The sequence below is a fragment of the Atta cephalotes genome, assembly GCF_000143395.1.
Source record: "Atta cephalotes unplaced genomic scaffold scaffold00072, whole genome shotgun sequence".
Taxonomy (NCBI): domain Eukaryota; kingdom Metazoa; phylum Arthropoda; class Insecta; order Hymenoptera; family Formicidae; genus Atta; species Atta cephalotes.
This window is the reverse complement of record NW_012130136.1, coordinates 202,190-221,982: the sequence shown is the minus strand read 5'-3', so window position 1 is coordinate 221,982 and position 19,793 is coordinate 202,190. Positions and strand designations below refer to the sequence as shown.

The 19,793-nt window shown below is 36.8% G+C and overlaps 1 protein-coding gene across 1 annotated transcript in view; it reads left to right on the top strand.

Annotated features, from left to right (window-relative positions):
- LOC105624084 overlaps positions 1-19,793 on the top strand; it is a 90,674-nt gene that overhangs the window by 31,623 nt on the left and 39,258 nt on the right. Inside the window, exon 2 of the mRNA XM_012205444.1 lies at positions 7,456-7,568. Within this exon, the coding sequence (XP_012060834.1) occupies positions 7,456-7,568 (113 nt within the window). The remainder of the gene's footprint in view (positions 1-7,455; positions 7,569-19,793) is intronic.

Genomic DNA, 19,793 nt, shown 5'->3' with positions numbered 1-19,793 from the left:
GAGAGAGAGAGAGAAAGAGTTAAATCAATGAGATGATTTTCGATTCAACTCCAACATTCCGCCGCCCTTTTCCCTCGTGCATTTCTATCTGTCTCGTAGTCTCATCTCCTGCTATTGTTGCCCCCCGCGGTTTATGCTAATGCCGTGCCACTGAATTTAACGTCTCGCGTGTACGCTCGTTTGCGTTTTGTGCGTCAGACGCGGATACGCCCACATGTGTATGAACTCTGTGGGGGTCGCTTGCAATTGAACCACGGGGGTGAATATCTGAATCAATAATATATCATGGACATTATAATTGTAGCAGGACATTGTTAGACATTATTGTTATATCAGTATTGTTTAATGTAGCAACGATGTAATTACCATTATTTCGTTATTCAAAGAGTATACAGGAACACGAAAATATATTTAAAATTAAACAATTTTCCTATTTTCTGTTATGTATATTTCTATGTAGTTTTAATATCTTGATGTTATAAATTTTTCAAACTCACAAAAAATTCCAGTTGAAAATGGACGAATCAGAATTTTCTGATAAATTTTTTTTATTAGAATTTTAATTGAGATAATCAGAATTCTGGTTGATACAATGAGATTTTGATAAAATCTACTAGAATTCTTATTTTTAGGAGAATAATTATAGAATTTTATTATCTCAATTAGAATTTTAGTAGATTTAATCAGAAAATTCTGATTCGACTAATGTCCAGAATTACTTATTTAATCCAACCAGATCACTTTTCTCAGTGTTTCTTTGTGTATTTTTTATATACATAAATAGAAAAATAAAAATATACTCTTCCCAGATTAATATTTTTACACAATTTACCATTTTTTTGCTAACAAGCATCCCGAATAGTGAAACAAAGGTATAATCTATAGAGAACATCTCCCTCTATTTCTATCTGTTTTTGCATCCCCAAAGTATTCAATTCATAACGCGACGTGTATTATTCGTGCGCGCACACGCGTACATGTATGCGTATATACGTATTCGGAAACATATACCTTCGGTAATATAATATGTATACATGTTTCCCTGTACTCAGGCCGCGAGATCGCATTACGTGATATCGATTGTATCCAGATACGAAGCGAAGGGGAGCCTCCTTTTTCTACTTCTCCCAATTCAACTCTACTGTCTGTCTCTTCCCTGCGTCATCCCCTTTGTTTTATGTACGGTCGAGCTTCGTTAGCGGTCGCTCGCTAATTTATCGAAACGTGCTTGATCAAAATGCCGAACGATACCTTCGTTGTAGCACGCGGATTAAAAGAGTGGAGGAGGAGAGAGGGCAATTCCAAAACTCCGATGTCGCAAGCGAAGCATCTTTAGTCCACCAACAAGATCGGCTTCTTCAGATACCACTGCATTCGTATATACTGTACCACCCCCATCGCGATATATACAAGCCTCTGGAGAGAACCCTGTCCGATCTGAGATTATCTAGAGTTTCTAACAAGATAGGCGCTCGCAATTTCTTTACCACTAATATCGTTTTTAATAAAATAATGTACAATTAATCACAGCATTGCAATAACTCAATCAAAGTTATATTTTAAAATTGGATATTTAAAAAATTGGATATTTATTTCCTATTTCAATTGACAGGTCTTTTGCTTCAATGAGAATAAATAAGAATGATACGGAGAACTCAAGATTAATTCGGCGTATATCACATTTCACGCTGAAGAAACATTTTTACATTCGCGAACGAGCTTACTGCGAATTCCGCATCGGCGAGCCGATTGCGCGCGCGATGAACGAATCGTTGAAAACGGTCCTTTTTTCCTTTTCTTTTTTTCTATTCCACGAGACGAGCAATTTCAACGGGAGCAGATGACGTCTATCCAATAATGCACACATCGTCTAGCTAGCCCGCCGAAGCGCGATAGGCGACCGGCGGCGCCGAAGAACAGTAGTCGCTCACCGATCCATAAACAATCCCGCGATGTTATCGCTTCTCCACTCTCGTGCGCGACAGCGAAGGGAATCCTCGAACGAGGATCGATCGATCCTCGCGCCATTCTGTCGCTACACGCTTGTGTGCGTACACGCGTCGAACGAACTCCGTTTAATTGATATATCGTTGCTGATCAGAAAATGCTATCTTTCAACTTTCATGTGATGGTACACCGACAAAAATATACACGCGACATTGAGTACATTTCGCAAATAGTCGAAGTTACCTTCATGAGTCGCAGACAGAAGTTTCTCTCGATTCCTTAGCGCTAAACATTTTGTTATCACTCGTCGCGATCGCAGAAAATCTACTTTACTCTCCGCCTGCAATCATATTTGCCCGATCAGAGAACATTATCTCTCAACTTCATCTGATCCTGTGTGGAAATTTATCCGGGAATTCCATACTTTAATACTGGCCCTATATGGGCATTACTGAGGCATTTAAAGTAAAGGTTTATCAAACTCACGCCTATTTAGGATAGTTCAACTTAAGTTTCTTAGTCACGGCCCATGCAGGATCTAGATTTGGATTCCACTTTTTTCCCCAAGATAGTTATACTTAAGCTTGCTCAGTTGCAGTCCATATAAGGCTCAATTTGATCTCAAATTTTCTCTGATAAGAGTTTAATTTATAGGATATCTTATAACTATGCCTTAAATGGACTTGAGTCTTATATTTATTTCGCATAAAAATTGGTTAATGCTAATTTTATAAAGTAATATTATTTCTACTTAACAAAATAAAAAAAAGTCAAATTTTAAATGTCTTAAAATTCATGGGAAAAAAAGCTAATTGGACATATATACAGACATATGAAGCTCGAAGATCCGAACCTAAATACACCATCGCGTATCCCTTTCCCGTCGCTACTATCCGCTTCCGCAATCAGGGAACTTTCACCCTCTCTTATGATCCAGTTCCGTTCGATTACGACCGTTGTTACGTTCATTGCGCTACACGTGCGAGGCTCCACAAGGAACACATTAATTGGATCTGGCGTCGGGTTACTCGAGCTTCGATTCGCCCTATGTTCTGCCGTGTAAATCCGGAAGCTCGTATGCGTTGTCCATGCCCGACTTTGGCGGTGTCGCTCTTTCCTGTTCGCAAAATACATATCACAAAAGACCACGGAAAATACAACATATCGTTGAATATAAAAATTTCAATTTCATAAAGCCGTTTCTCATCATTTAGTATTCATAAATTTATTTTAAGTAACGGGTAGACTAATTTACGATGTCCAAAAATTCATTTTATTCTTAAGAGAAATCGCAAAATTAATTTAAATCCACAATAACGCGAACAAGAAGTCACACATGTACATAAATTAATTTATGATATGATGAATTATTCGATAATTGCTCTGTTTAATCTCGTGAGCGTGATTGTAATCACGTAATTTCCCAAAAACGTATCTAGAATATTATTCATTCTCGTGTACATTTTACCGCGGGCGGAGTGGGGAGTATCGTGGTGAACCGCATGCAGCTGCAAGTGCAACCACATTATGCGTCACTAACACGGTGCATCGCGCGATATGTTTTCTCTTCGCAGCGGCAGAGTGATATTCGATGACTTTTCCACTTCTCTTCTCCACTATTTTCCGTTACCTCTCACGTAGAAATCCCTCCGCTCTCAATTTTCAAGAATTCGAGCGCGAATTTTGTTTCTCTTCCTTGTCTTTTCCGGAGTCTATCTTCTAGTGAGAATGACATAATACATCACGGCATGCTATCGGTATTTATTTTCCAAATTCTACCGCGCCAGGAAAATGGGGAAGGGAAAGATGAAGAGAGGTGATCACTTAGAGGAAGGGGGAATCTCTTACTGACGCTGGTCTCTCTCAACTGAATCCATTAGCCAACGCCATTAATATCACGGTAATGATGAGCGATGAGCCACCGCGCGGAGGACGAAGCGGATCAGAAGAGGACGAGATACTTTCGGCTAACGTTAAGAGAGAAGGAAAAAGAGAAAGAGAGAAAAAGTAAAAAAAAGGAAAAATGACTAGGTAGACAGACAGGTAGATCGATAGACAGGTAAATAGGTAGATGTATGCTACGTTACGATAAAAAAGAAAAATTTTCTTACAAAATCAGCATAACAAATAGGTAAAAAATGAATTAAATTAAATTAGTAGATAATGATTAGCTGTGAGAGAATAGTTATTAAGTGATTATATTGCAGAACTATAATCAACAATTTTCTTTATCAAGATTATCAAGATACGTAAGATTAGGCGAGCATATGGTATATCGCACATCGAGCAACATAATAAGAGTAAAATTTTTAATGGGAGCGTAAAGACTTTTACGTTCGTTACATAAGCGGGCAAATTTCAATGCCAATTCAAATTTTAATTAAAATTTAAATTTGCAGAAAAAGAAAAAGAAAGAAAGTAAGCACGGTAGAGGCAAAAGGGCACTAACACCGCACTAACGTCCACACTTCCACAATCGTTGCTGTATAGGTGGCACGTATATTATATACGTGCTTACAGGGGCTTTGATAAATGCTGCTTTGCTTGGCCCACTGCCAAATAGCATGCCGCACAATGTATCTCATCGCTCGTGTATTCCTCATCGCGCCTTTCATGAGACGAGATACGCTCGTGTCGCGGTGTATTAAACCTTCACATACGCTAAATATTATCGGTTAGCGACGATTAAAAGCCGGCTACTCGGCCGATTATTATAGCGCTTCAATTATTTAATATTACGAGAGTTGCCAGAGATAATCCGAGATTTTTTCTCGTTTCGAGAAGGTGCATTAGAGGCATATATGTCCATAAAAATAAATAATAATATCATAATTCTTCTAATGATTCATATGTATCATTAAATATTATTTAATATTGATCCTGAGACAAATAGAAATTTTCTTTCCGTCAGTTTTCAATTAACTGATCCGTTTCGCAAATTATTTGCGATACGCCAACTTCGTCGAAGGACCAAATTAAGGTTCAACTTTCGCTCCCAGCCAAGAGAAATAATTAAGCGCTCTTTCATAACGATCATTACTCAGGCTCGTTTCATTCATCATTCGACCTCGCATTGAATATGTTCATCTTAGCGAACTCTAATGTTACGAATGAGTTTTATGAACCTTGCAAACTTCCAGTTGAGCAAAGAAAATGTTTTTAAGGATGAGATCCTTCCTTCAGATGAGGGAAGTTTCTGTCCACGCCTTTGATAGATATTGCCTTCCTTTATGACGTTCCAAATAACGTAGCAGGTTATCTATCCCATTCCGCACCGTTTATTGTATTCCGCGTCCCTCTTTAGTGAGAGACTTATATTTAACGATCCCTCCAACCAACTAGCACTCAACCATGCCTCTTTCAGGATATCGTCAGGGTAAATGAGAATCTCGATCTTACAATGTTTCTCGATCGATACGTCGAGGGACCGAAAATGGAAATGGTGGCGGATCCGATCTGGCTGATCGGAAGTATCTTTCAGTCCTGAGAACCCCCATCCTTTTTCCATGAAAATCACTTTCCCTTTTTCGCAAGCGGCCCACGTAACACACTGAGGAGCTCACCCCTCTCCCTCAATGCGCTCCCTTTCCTTTCCTTGCGTTCATCATACCCGGCACGTGTGCCCGGGCACTTCCCGGCGTAGCTACGTGCCTCTTATGAAGAATCCAGTCACAATAGTGGAGGGGTTGGAGATTCCGATACGAATTTCCGGCGTTCCGCTACGCCACCGTCGCCGATATCGAATATACCCAGTTCGAGAAACGAGGAATTTCAGCCGCGAAATTCTCCACCTCCTGTGTCTCCTTTACTCTTCATACCTCCCCGTGCAGAGACGTAAATGAGGGTTATGGTATTTCGCGTGGTTATCGATATGAAGGATCCACGATTGATCCCCCGGATCGGCCCTTTCGCAATCCTCCCTCCTTCTGCATCGTAACTATCTCGAATGACATCATCCGCAAAGGATATCCGCTGGAAGTCTTTTTACGGAATATCGAGAAAAATGAATTTTTAAATCATTAATCCTTATAAAACTCCGGGAAATTAATTCTTGAATTTTTTATAAGAGTTTAATTGAACCATTTTAAGTTTCTATTGAACTACCATATATCAGGTTTTCGTTACACGGAAAAGACAGTTTTGCTATATCTAAAATTTTAGCTAGATGAAAATTATTATGTAGGACGCTCAAACTGGTTGCTAGAATATTTAAACTTTGTGCAATAATTATTTTAATAGTTTAACAAAATTATTTTCAAATTTGCATCTGGCTAAATTTTTAGAATTGTTTTTTCCTTATATGCATTGTAAAATAACTCACGTTATAAATTATAAATTATTTTAAGAAATTAACTTTAATGTGTGGAGATCGTAGCTACAAAAAAACTCACCAACATTTCTTTATAAAAGCATTAAATTATTTTCCCTGTAAATATAGCATAGATATGCTTGGCTCAACTATGGCTGAGCAGTCTTGGCTCTTTAAATATTAAATGCCACAAATATAAAGATAGCGATAAATAATACTATGTATACAAGAATAAACTAGAAATAAAAGCGGAGGTGTAAGTAATAATTCATGTTGTTGCGCAAATGGCGGTTAACGTGCAGATTTCCCTTCATGTTCAGGGTAAAAGCACATCTTCACGACGACGGCAGCACAAAGCTGCTCGCTGTCTCGATTAAGTCTGTCGGAATGAACGAATGAAGCTGTTTCCACGGCGATTAATTCGCCTCTTCCGGTATTATCGTACCCGCGACGGCCGCATAATTACACAGCGGCATCGCATAATACCATACTGCGCGATGCCCTTTTTGTAACTCTCTTCGGTGAGAAAATGAGAAAATTTATATCCGCGATCTCATTATCGGTCATCGTCGACGAAACCGGTTTTCCCAGTCACCTTAAAGTGTCAAAATTCGTTCGACAAACACAAAATAGATAATTAAAAATTCGACATAAAACTATTCTCACAACTATTCTACAAGGAAAGAATGGTTTTAAAAATATCTGAAAATTTTACTAGATACAGATTTGAAAATAATTTTGTTGAACAATTAAAATAATTATGTAGAACGTTCGAGCTAATTGCTAAAATATTAAAAAATTGTTTGCAGCATTTCTCATTATGCTTGAATTTCCTACATAATTATTTTAATAGCTCAAAATTATTTTCAGATCTGTATCTAGCTCAATTTTTAGATATTTCAGCAAAATTCTTTCCATGTACGATATAAATATCCGCGCCATATATTGCAATTCGTCATATATCACATTCGATAAGCAAGTCTTCATAAACAGCTTATATAATAATATTGTTTACAAAATAGACATTTGTAAATAGATATTAAGTTCGTGCCGATGTTGAAGGAAAATTGAAACGCAGAAAATTTAAATTTTAGTATACATTTATTAAATTATATAGGTTTAGTCGGCACGAACTTTCCGGACAACCCAATATTTGTAAGCTATTTGAATATGCTCTAACGATAGTTCTCTCTTTTCAGATGATCGACGCCTCCTATCATACAAACCCGTCGTTGCAAAGCACTGCCCTAATCATCACTTGCGCAGTAGTCCTTCTACTAATGGCCGCGATTGTATCCGTCGTTTTCTGGAAGTAAGTAAATTTCTCTGTTATCGTTTTCTTTTACTAGTCAGACGATATCATACCAACAAGTATGACGATATGGTAAAAATCTCTGCAGCGAAGTCCTCGAGCTGTCAATAGTCGTTTCTTACAATAAAACGACCTTTTCTTTCACGCTGTGACATCATGCAGCCTCGTATTTTTGACATTCGAGGTCATTCAGCATGTAACCATATTTTAAGGAATTGAGAGCACAGGCCGCCTCCGGATTCTTGCGCGATTCGTAGAAATAGAAAGGGACAACCACGTGGGGAGCGAATAAGGGCGAAGTTGTGCGACAATGAAAGAGAGCGTTACCGATTGCTCCAAAATTAACAAAAATAGAACAACGAGGTAGGACGAGGAAAGAGCGTTTGAGCATCCATCGGTTTGTTTTCGACAGCGCCCCGGTTGTTCTGCCTTCTCATACTGGACGATGATCTATAGCGCGGTAAGCCGCACCAAGGGGGAGCTTTAGGTCTACTCGGAAAATGTTACGGGTACCGTAGTCGATGGTCAAAATGTCAGATATCGATTTTTGATTTAGTAAAGTCTCTGTTTCCTTCAATGCACTCATTCTGTCAAAAATCTGTTTCTTTTAAAAATGCACTCATTCTGTCAAAAATAATGTAGTGATCCGTTTGAATAGCATTCTGTAATATGTTACTTTACAATTTTTGCAATTATTGTTAGAAAGATTTAAAGTTTGCTCCCTAAATGTTTCTTTCAAGAATGCACTCATTCTGTCAAAAGTAATATAGTGGTCTGTTTGAATAGCATTCTGTAATATGTTACTTTACAATTTTTGCAATTATTGTTAAAAAGATTTAAAGCTTGCTCCTTCAATGTTTCTTTCAAAAATGCGCTCATTCTGTCAAAAATGATATAATAGTCTATTTGAATAGCATTATATATTATTAATAGCATTATATATTAGTTTACAATTTTTGCAATTATTATTAGAAAGATTAAAAAAATCTTGCTTCTTAAATGTTGAATAGGACGGTTTTACTAAACATTTTTCTTGTACATTTAACGTGGAAAGAACGATCTTGTTAAAGTATTTAAAAATTTAACTAGATACAGATCTGAAAATAATTTTGTTTTATAAAATAATTATGTAAGACATATTCAAATGCTAGAATGCCAACTTTTTGCAGTATTACTCATCATAATATTCTTACGTAATTATTTTGATGATGCAACAAAATTCTCTTCAGATCTGTATCTATAACTAAATTTCAGATACTTCAACAAACTCATTCTTTCTATACAATAAATCAGTATGTATACGTTAAATATGTACAAGAAAATAGATACTTGAGTAAATGAATTGGTCTTAAGAAACTTAAAAGCAGTTCTCACAGAATTTTCACATAACTACAGTGGGTTTACGTAGTCAGTTGAGTTTTTATGATACGATTATGTAATTTTCCCACTTTTCTATTAATGAACGAAGCGATCGAGAGCACGTTGCTGAGATGAGAGCGTTGCTCTTGAACATATCCTAAATTACCCGAAAATGGAGCACCCAAAGACGCGGTGAGAAAGCCTGCCACTTTAATTAATACCTAACCGTGTTTCCGACAGCCTGTGGCTCTGGTTCCCATATCGTGCATCTAGATCTAGGTCGCGGTGAGATTAGATGATGACTTCGTAATTAACGAGGATGCCATCTTGCGTTCTCGCGGAAAAAAAAGGCGACTGCGCGTAATATCGTTATATATAATAATTAGTGGAGATGACGTTGCATAATAAATAAAACGCCATGGTTATTTCTCCATTTGAATTTTCGCCTCGAATTTTTATCCGTGCCATCTTGAGATACAAGCGGAGAGGAAGGAAATAGGATGACATCGTCGCACTAATGGGCCCTAAATTAGCCAAAAACAAAGCTTCGCCTGGTTTCACTATACAGTCTGCCGCAGACAACGTTGGTTCTTGCTCGCAGTACCACGTGCTAATCTACAAACAACCATAGTAGGTAATTTATTTAAAACACAGCGGTAGCCAAGAACTTTTCGACCGTTCTCTCCCGAAATTTTAGAAATTCGCACGATATGTTTCGCTCCGTTCTTTCAGACACAGGATTTGTCTCGTCGCTCGTCCTTTGAAAATTTTAGAAATTGGAGCGTACTTTTCTTCTTTGCAAATACATGACACTTTAGAAATATATGAGGCAACTTAGAAATCGTCTCACGTGCATTTCGACCTTTGCCATAGAGTTTCAACGAGAGAACAGTACGCCTAATTGGCATTCCAGTGAGTCCTAAATTAAAGCAGAAATAGGCCATTCCTGAAATGGGCGTACGCCCAGGCGCTGTTACGTACCGCCGACAGCGGAACAACGCGCCAGTAATTTGTGACACGGTGGCTCATGCTAGTCGGCACGATTTCGTAGATCCGCGGGACACGGGAAAATACATTTACCGACGTCCGGGGTGGCTTACTTGGGAGATTTACGGACACAGCCGCAGGCGAAAGCTCCGCCGTTGCGCCGCCGTTGTCGCACGTTGATTGGACGCGCGGTAAAAAATGGAACGGCTCGATAAGACGAATAGGAGACGCGTGGAGAAGTTGACAATTCGAAGGGCGGGAACTTTCCTACACACTTTCAAATGCTATACTTTTTCGTATGAGAAACCACGCAATTTTTTTCACAATTGTGACTTCTTTGCCGAACCAGCTTGTCGTTCTTTTCAATTCTCTCTAATAAATTCAAACGACAGACGCTCATTCTTCATTTAATCTTGAACAAAATAAGAAAACAGTGCGTCACAATTCTTTGTAAAACCAAAAAGGTTCAAAAAATCTATACAAGGAATTTGCGAAACGGAGATAATGTCAGCGACATGAATTTCCTGTGCATGGACGAAGACACGAATCCGTCCAATCATATCGGTTAATATTTGCCTTGCACGCTCCGCTTGTAATCTTAAACACATCTCTCGCCTAACTGGTTTTGTCTGACCGTCCGCGTCATCCGATCTCTGGATCATTCGAACGGATTGTTAACCCACGATTAACTCTCCGCTAATGAGCAGTGAATCTCTCGTGGTCCTATCTGATCGATCGATGAACATCAGGCCAGAAAGCATCGAGAGGACAATTTTGGGCAGCACAGTGCCTCGCATTCACGACTGAACGCGGTTCTATGGCAGCGACTCTCGAAGGCACACTCGTCGTGACAACGGTGGCCCTGTTTTCGCGCGTTTTATCGTAATGCCTAGTCATTATCGACACAACCACGCCGCTAATATCTCAAGTATTACCGGTTCCCCATATTTGCCCTTTGTGGGTGGTTATCGTAAGTAGATTCATGCTGAACACTCGTACACCAGAGCGAATTAGGATCGACCAATAAAACAGATAACTGATAGAAGAGAGTACTTTCAAATATTTTCTTTGGTTAAAAATTGCTCATAAAAATGGTATTATAAAGCGTCTTTACGTTATGTAGAATTTCGGTCATATTTGTTTAATTTACTCAAAAAATGGAAAAGAAACATCGAGATTTTAATTCTGATATTTTTTTTAAAAAGAGATAGTTCCTAGAATAATTAAAAAGAAAGTGTATAATTATAAACTTTGTTTTAAATAAATAAAGGTTTTATAAAAAAAATTTGAAAGGTAGAGTAGGTATAAATATATATATAATTGATAATTTTAAGAACATATCGAATATTATTCTTTAAAAAATTAAAAAATAATTTTATTCTACTCTTTTATAGATTTCTTTTCAATTATTAAGAATATAGAATTGAACCCAATAATCCCGATTTCCATATCGTTCCTATGCAAGTTCCCATGTTGCGAAAAATCGGCGGAGTTTTTCTACCATTCGGGACAATCGTGACTCTGTTTTCGCGTTTATCGTAATGGCTATGGTCCATTATCGAGCGTGACGTCTCGAGTGTTGCGGAGTCTCGCGGCTCGTTGCTTTGTGGGTGGCATCGGCCTCCTTTTCTCGGCATTTCTCTGCGCTGTTTCACACGCTCTCAGTTCTTCTCTGTCCTCGTGTTGGTCGTTGGTTCTCCATATTATTGCGGATCTCTCGGTGCTTGTTCCTTCGAAGCGCAGAACCATAACCATTATTTCTGAGTGAAAGTGATTTAAGTTTAAGATTAAGCGATTTAAATTTAAGACAAACAGTCTCTTTTACGAGATCTTTATTTAAAGTCGATTTTTTTTGTATAAAAAAATTTTTACATAGAGAAATTAATTATGAACGTAGATTGTCTTGTATTAAATATATTTTTTATCTCATTTTGTTTATATTTTTTTTATCTTTACTTGATGGATTAATATCAGAGTAACTTAATTTGTAGTATTGTTATGCTACAAAGTAATTTTATTAATTAATTATTAATTTTATTTTGCTTTTGATAGTTTATTAATTACCTATAATGTATATAATATTTTGTTTTTAGATAGGAAGGCAGTAAATCTAATTTTTCGCCATAAGATTCAGCAACTTTAGCTACGGCACTGCGCACACAATCAGAACGCAGAGAACCGACACGACCGCGTGTAGTTTGTATGCTAATCAGAGTCGTGTTCTCTTCCCATCCGTACATCCTCATCGCTATCTTCGTCCACCATTGCGGTGCCTCTACTATCGTCAATTCTATTTTCTATCCCGTCTTAACTTCGCGCATTCACACTCTTGTTCAGTGCCGCGTTTAGCACCGAATGCGGCTATCCGATCCCGAGTTTTATTTAAAAGTACTGAGATCGTGTGGCGTTCGACGTAATGGAAAAACGAAAAGCGAATGGTCACATTTACCGCCGAATGTATGCAAATGCAACTCCTAATCACCTATCGCTGTTGAATGACACAGTATTGTTGTTGATAAATTTACATACAAGGAACTAGGTCACTTTTAATTAATACAAGTTTCATATATTTCACACTTTTAATAACAAAATATTTATGATCTAAATTTTTATAAATACAAATGACCTAATTAATTTAAAAGGAAAGAAAGGATAAGCACATTATAATGATGAAATATATAGTTCATAGTGTTTGTCTCTTCATACACTTAAATAAAATGTATAATAGAACAAAATAACAACAAAACTGGTTAAAAATCAAAATTACTTATCATGTTCTTTGTTATAATATTAATGACTAAAAAAGTCTAAACTGATATACAATACATAACGGAGTGAATTTTTAAAAGCTTAGTAGGTTACCCTAGCAAGGCAGATTGGACCTTTTAATATACACTAAGGCATAGCTTAGCGCTCAATGATCTCGCTCACTTGTACGTAAAATTTACGTACTGATATTACAGTCTAGGATTAACACTCTAAAAGTAACTCTTCAGAATCAGTATTATTTTTCTATGACACAGTCATCGTAAAAATATTACAAAACCCATTTGAGTAAAAAAGATACTCGTAAAGTGACACGTTTCAAAGCCGTTATGTTAAACAGAATGTAATTTGGTAAAACTGGGAAACCCGGTTTATCAACATTTTCCTGCGAATAACGTCACCCACTGCGGATCCGCGCGAGTAAATCGGAAGAGACGAATTGCGGAGAGAAAGAGAGAGAGAAAACGGAAACGAACATGGGCGCTCGTTTCTCTCGTGAGCGCTTCCTCGCCGGCTCTTTTCCCGTTTCCTCCATTTCCCGGCCGCCTTACTGTGCTTTGTCTCCATAAGCCACATTCGGGTCACCGGCACGACGAGGTTGCTTTAACGATCTGCATTGCATGAGCGTTTCGCCCTCTGGTACTCCGTTCGTCTATCTTTATGGAGAATGTCGGTGTCAAACTGAGAACGTGAGAGATTTTCAGCGACGTGAGAGATTTTTAAAATGTTTAAAAGAAAACAATATTATAACCATAAAAAATAATACAAAAATCTTAAATTGCGAATTTCGAATATTAATTACATTAAAACATAATAAAAATATAAAAAATTTTTTTAAGAAAGAAACAAAATTTTTTGTAAAATAAAAGGAACTAAATCTAGTATCTCATTTTGGTACCTCTTGTCCCTCAATCGAATTTATTTAATACATGTTTCTTAAATATTGAATGTAAATAATGTTAAAAAAAATGAAGAACGTCTACTTAAAAGGAAGAAAATTAATTCAAATTTTGATCAAGTCCAAAATTGTATCTCATAAATTCTAAATGTTATATTTAATATTCATTAAAGACGAAAACAAAGATATTAAATAGGAGAATGAAAGCTGATAAATTTAGCAACCGTTGTTTTCTTTGAGAATTCTTCTCTCCTCTCTTATCTCATCCTTCCAATTCTTTTCCGCGACACAGGTCCAGATCCGTATATGACGGTTGACAAACAAACCCTGGTTATTTTTATATAACAAACAAACGAATCGGACGATCGGCTTTACTTTGTTTATGCCTTCAGTTCGTTCCCAGGAAATCCGATAGCTGTTTCTCAAGTAACGTTGAGTTCCAACGAAATTGCAACGTCGCAATGACGATGGCGAGTAAACATGTAACAGCAATGTAATAAACAAGCGAATTAAAAAGCCGCGACGGAGAAATCGGGTCAATGTAAAATTGAATTCTTAATTCGCGAAATCATAGCCTGGTACTAAAATTTTTAAATCCCTCTGCATTCTTCTTTTTTTCTTCTAAAGAATTAAATAGAATTCTCCTGTTGAAACAGGAGGGGAATTATAATGAAACAACCGGAAATTAAAGAGTTAAAATTTCAGTATCAAAGAAAGTAAAATATCGTACCGGAAACGCTCTCTTTTAACCAGAAAAAAGATCGACCGAATTAAGTTCCTTCAGTCGTATATTTTCTTTTTTTTAATTTTATCTTACGACGATAGTAAGTCTCGCTCTTATCACCTGACGTTTTCGTACTTGTATCTCTTTTTTAACCTGTTCGGGCTCTTTATATTCTCCATAGCTAAATATATATGCTTTTGTATGTGGATTGCACAAATAGTAAATAACATAATACAATATATTTCCCACGGGGAATTTTCACAAAGCACATTCACACATATATGACTATATGGAAAACAGCAATTAGGTAGAGTGGATGCAGCCTCGCGCTACACTTAGACCATCACTACTTTGACACAACATGTGCCTTTCTTCGCCTACGTCTTCGCCGTTGCAGTCATTGCTTGTTAACACCGCGTCTCCGGGTGTCTTAAAAAATATATACGACCGGTTCTCCTTTTTCCTGACATCCCTTTCCCTCCCTTTCGCGACACGACAAGACATCGGCAAGAAGGGTGCGCACAAGAAAATCGCGGGATGCACTTACGGATATTACTGGGAACACCGACGGGAAGATTGCTAGACATGGCTGCTGGGGATCATTAGAATTAAACCTTCGCGTGTAGCAAAAGGATGGCACGAAGGCGTGAAATTTAAGTGCCGGATCTACGAAATCTCAAGTATATGTACATACAACGGAGATAATTCAACACTTGGAGATTGAATATTATTATAATTCTATAGATTAGTAAGATATTTAACTGTTAAAATTGTATAGACATCATCTTATAAAAATTTGTAGAATATTCCTTCTTAAAATTATGAAAGAATTGTTACGACATTCGTAAAAATTCCATGAAGATATTTCTTGATATACATATATATTTAAGTAAAAGAGAAGATAAAGAACTTAGGATTTACTTAAGCTTAATCTGAAAAGAAGAAATTCTGTCTGATTTTGAGAGAGAAAGAAATTTTTATTTCTCTTCTCTCACATACAATCTCAGTCCTTTAATTTTGCAACGAATGAAACTTATGAGAGTTTTCGGTCAATTCAAGGACAATAACGTTCTTGAATAAAATCTCCATGGAACGTCTTCGTGAATAAATCTCTTTCGACTTCGCACACCTCGGACATAGGGATGTTTAATTTTGCATTCGCTGGCGCGCAGGTGAAACCAACAACAATACGACGTAGCGAAATAGCTCTGATACCAAAGAAAAATAATGCGACAAGGCAAGACCTGCAAGATAAATCGAACATCGCTCGAGAATGCTCGCTTCGTTGAATATCTTGTGATAATATCTGTAAAAGCTCTTTCCTCCTTTAAAATATTTGATGTCATTGCTCCATATATAAGTAATTCACTTATTGATTCTTTTACTAAAGTAATGTAGCGTAGCAAACTACTTTATTATTTCACAGTAATTTGATTGTCCGTCCGTCCAGTGGTCCATCTATAAAATTTCTCAAAACAACTTGATTTTTCTAAATTCCGTTTTCGGCAATAGATATCCAAGAACATTAGTTCAATCAAGACAAAAGTTAAAAGGTAAAAAGGTTAGTCTTTTTATCTTCAATAGCTTCAGCAGAAAAAGCAATTTTGCAATTGTTGTAAAATTCTTTAGTATGTTTGATCTATACAATTAGATTCAGTTAGAAACTAAAGTAAAATCACATTATTGAATTGTACAACACTTGCAAAGCTGCTTTATTTACTGGACGTAGTCATTGAGATTTTCAATAAAGAGCAAATTAAACGGCTTAATATTTTTTAATTCTGATTCGCTATAATACTTTATTGTTACAGAATTATGTATAGATTTTTTACGTTATTGATTAGCTTATATTTTAGAGACACTCTTGTGCAAAACCCTCGTGAGTAATCAGGATGCTATTGTATGCGGCAACTGAGGAACGGCTAGTGCAACACTTTGCAATGTGTTGCATGCGATATTGCTTGCATTATATGCGCCGCTGCAATTTCGTCTGCGATTCGACGAATTATCGGGGGCGCGACGCTGGCGATGCGAGGACAGGGATGCGATACGAGGAGAGCGCGAGAGGGCACACAGTCACTGATTCACGTTCGTTGTTTCTACATACGTAGTCAGAAGGGACAGTCCGGCCCGATCTATGGATAATTTAACTCACAGTGTGGGCCTGAATGGGTTATAATTGGTGATGACAGGTCATCAGGCGACGGCAAGCATTCACCTTACCAAGAGAGAAAGAGAGAGAACATCGTTTTCGAGATACACTGTTAAATATCAAAGGAGCAGTGAATTATTCTTTTCAGTTAACATTTTGTTAGTTTTCTCACTGTCATATGTAGTCATTCATTTCTGATTAATTTCAAAGTAAATAACGGTCATGTTAATGTATATACACTTAGATAATAAACTAAATTTTAGTCAAATTTAATGCATTTTCTCGAATTAAATTCTTTAATTTTATTTTTAATTAAATTAATTAAAATGATTATTATTAATAAAAATTAATATGTTGAATAGGGGCAATGACGACCTATATAGATACGATTAAAAATAACTTAAATTGCATATAATTTGATATTATAAATTAATTTAACAATGTAACAATGCTAGGAGTCCTTTGCAGGCATTGACGGAATCTTCCAATAACACTTCCCGTGATGCGACTTGACGTGACACGATGACATGCAAACAAATTGCGAGCTTTCGATCATTCATACAAAGGATTTTAGGTTTTTTTAACATGAATTCTCTCTCCTCGCCAAGGAACTCTTCGAATCGTCGATCCTTCGAATTTTCGAGTTTTACAGAGTTGCTTGCGAGTTTTTAATGATATTCCGACTCGCGAGCTTACGTGAGACTCGTCAGACCGATGTGGATGATCGCAGCTTACGAGTTTAATGAGATACAGAATATAAGTGGCTAGTAGATACGTTCTTCAATTTGCGCGAGACTTAAGCTCTTTTACGAAGATCTCGCGCATAATATGAATACTAATCGATCCTCCGGTCCGGAGCAGCTCCGCACGCGCAGACTTTATTCCACTAAATGAATGATCCTCGAGCTTTTCCGTCCGAGAAGTTCTTTTTATTCAGATCGATGAAATCTAACTTTTAACAAGCCGTATTGTCGCGCATATTCTTCGATTAAAAAAAATCCTTCACGTATAAAATAAATATCTGTATGCATACTTATAAATCGTTAGTCGAGATATTCGTTTAATCTGGAAAACGTTCGTTCGTATATCTTTAAATCTAAAAAATAATAAACATCGCTCACTTAGTCGCATGAATAAGATCATCCAAGCATGAGTTTTCAATCTCGAGCATCTTTTCGTTATGAACGTTACGCTAAAAAGCTGAGAATGGAAACAACATTTGTGTATCTCCGAAAGCACAGAAATATGATGAATAAATAATGTAAATATCCTTCCTCTCTCTTACTCGTTTGTATAAAAATAACGATTTTGCTGAAGTATCTAAAAATTTAGGTAGAGATCTGAAAATCCTTTTGTTGAACTGTTAAAATAATTACGTAGGAAATTTAAACATGATGAACAATACTGCAAAATTTTAATTTTAGTAATCAATTTGCGTGTTCTACATAGTTCTTTTGATAATGCAACAAAATTATTTTCAGATTTATATTTTAGCAAAATTTTTAAATACTACAGCAAAATCGTTTTTTTCATACATTTTCACACACAAAAATACACGCACATAAACACGTAGGCGAACATATGATGATTCTATCTCGCACTGAAGAGGATCGAGCGAGGACCCGACATACCATTGTTCGTGATCGGTTCGATTCAATTACGAAAGTACGAGGCTGCTGCATTGCAACGCGGGATAGACGCACGGTGCGTCTTTCACGAGATGCACCAATTCGCATCCGGCTGTGTCCCGACGTGGTGCAGCATGCCATGTCGACTATGCCACCGGTTTTGGCGAACGTTGAATATGCTAACTGTCCCGCCGTCGTTTTGGCAGTGATATACTCGCGGACGCGACCTAAGAGGAGAATAATAAAGGGAATCCTGCAGGAAGTGGGTGGTACGAGAGGGTGCGTTACAGTGTTTCTCATTTATGTAGAATTGGTCACCAAGGATAGTTAAATAGACTCATAATGACAAATAATAATCATTTATTTATTTCTTACTTTTGTATCTTTATATCTTTCAACTATTAAAGTTCAAGAGCCTCAGAATGTTTACAGTCAAGCGCTTTTTTATACCTTTGATTCTTCAAAGATTTTCTCTGATTTTTCAGATTAGATAAGACTTTTAGATCTTCAGAGCATTTTCTATTCTTTGCATGCTACAAACGTCTTTGAATCGTTTTGATCCAAAGGTATTTCAATTTTTATACTTTCAAGAGTTCTTGGATTTTAAAATTCTTGAGATTTGAAAAAGCTTTATAGTTTTAAATCTTCACACCTTCGATCATAAAATTTTTAATTTTGCATAAGCTTAAGTTGTATTGTCGAATCCACAGACGTCGAAACTTTAAGGGTTATTCTACGATGCGTCGCAAGTCGAGCGCAAGCATCGACATATACAATAGTATTGGATGGAACATGCGGCGAATTTTCTTTTATCTTTCATCTTGGTGGATCTAGAAAGAGGAAAGTAAATATGTAGGTATACGAAATTCTCTTTCTACTATTGTCCTATTGGTCAAATTTAAGAAAGAGAACCACACCCACACAGTAGCGTATTCTTTTAAGTCTATTGAGCCTGTTCACTGGAACAAATATTAGAAATAGGAATATTAAAATTTCAAATTCTATTCGAAATTGATTACAACGAAAATAATACATTTCTGATAAGTTAGAGTTTTAATTTTTATTCCTATTCTTAATATTTCCAATGCTACACTTATAATTGATGTAATCATCAGCGAATATTTATCATTTTTCGATAATAATATATTGATTTACTTTTAGAGATTGTGATTTCTGCAGATTGAAATACATTTCAATCTGCAGAAATCATAACTTCTAAAAGTGAGAATCAATGTATTATTACTGAAAAATATTCGCTAATGATTAAATTAATTATGTAGCACTAACGCACTGATTCACTTTTAGAGGTTATCAACAATTGCAACGTTGTTACAACGTGTCGACAGTATTAGGTATGCTTATATGTGAGTGACTTACGAAGTGACACATTGTAAAATACCCTTAACACGACGTTCTATATTTTGACATATATATGCCTACACTAACGTCACAAATCCATGTAATTAAAATCACGTCGGAGAGGAAATTGAGAAACCCTGTTCGAGAGATAATGCGTATCGCACGAAATGCGACCGTTATCGCAGTCGCATTCCATTGTACTCTCGCAGACAGTGTTATTACCCTAACCGTCCATAATTACGTCATCGTTATTGTCCTCACGCATGTATCCCCGTAAATGCCACGAACCCTTGGCGGGAACCTATGGTCCCTTCCATGTGACTCCTTCCGCCCCCCCCTCTCTCTCTCTCTC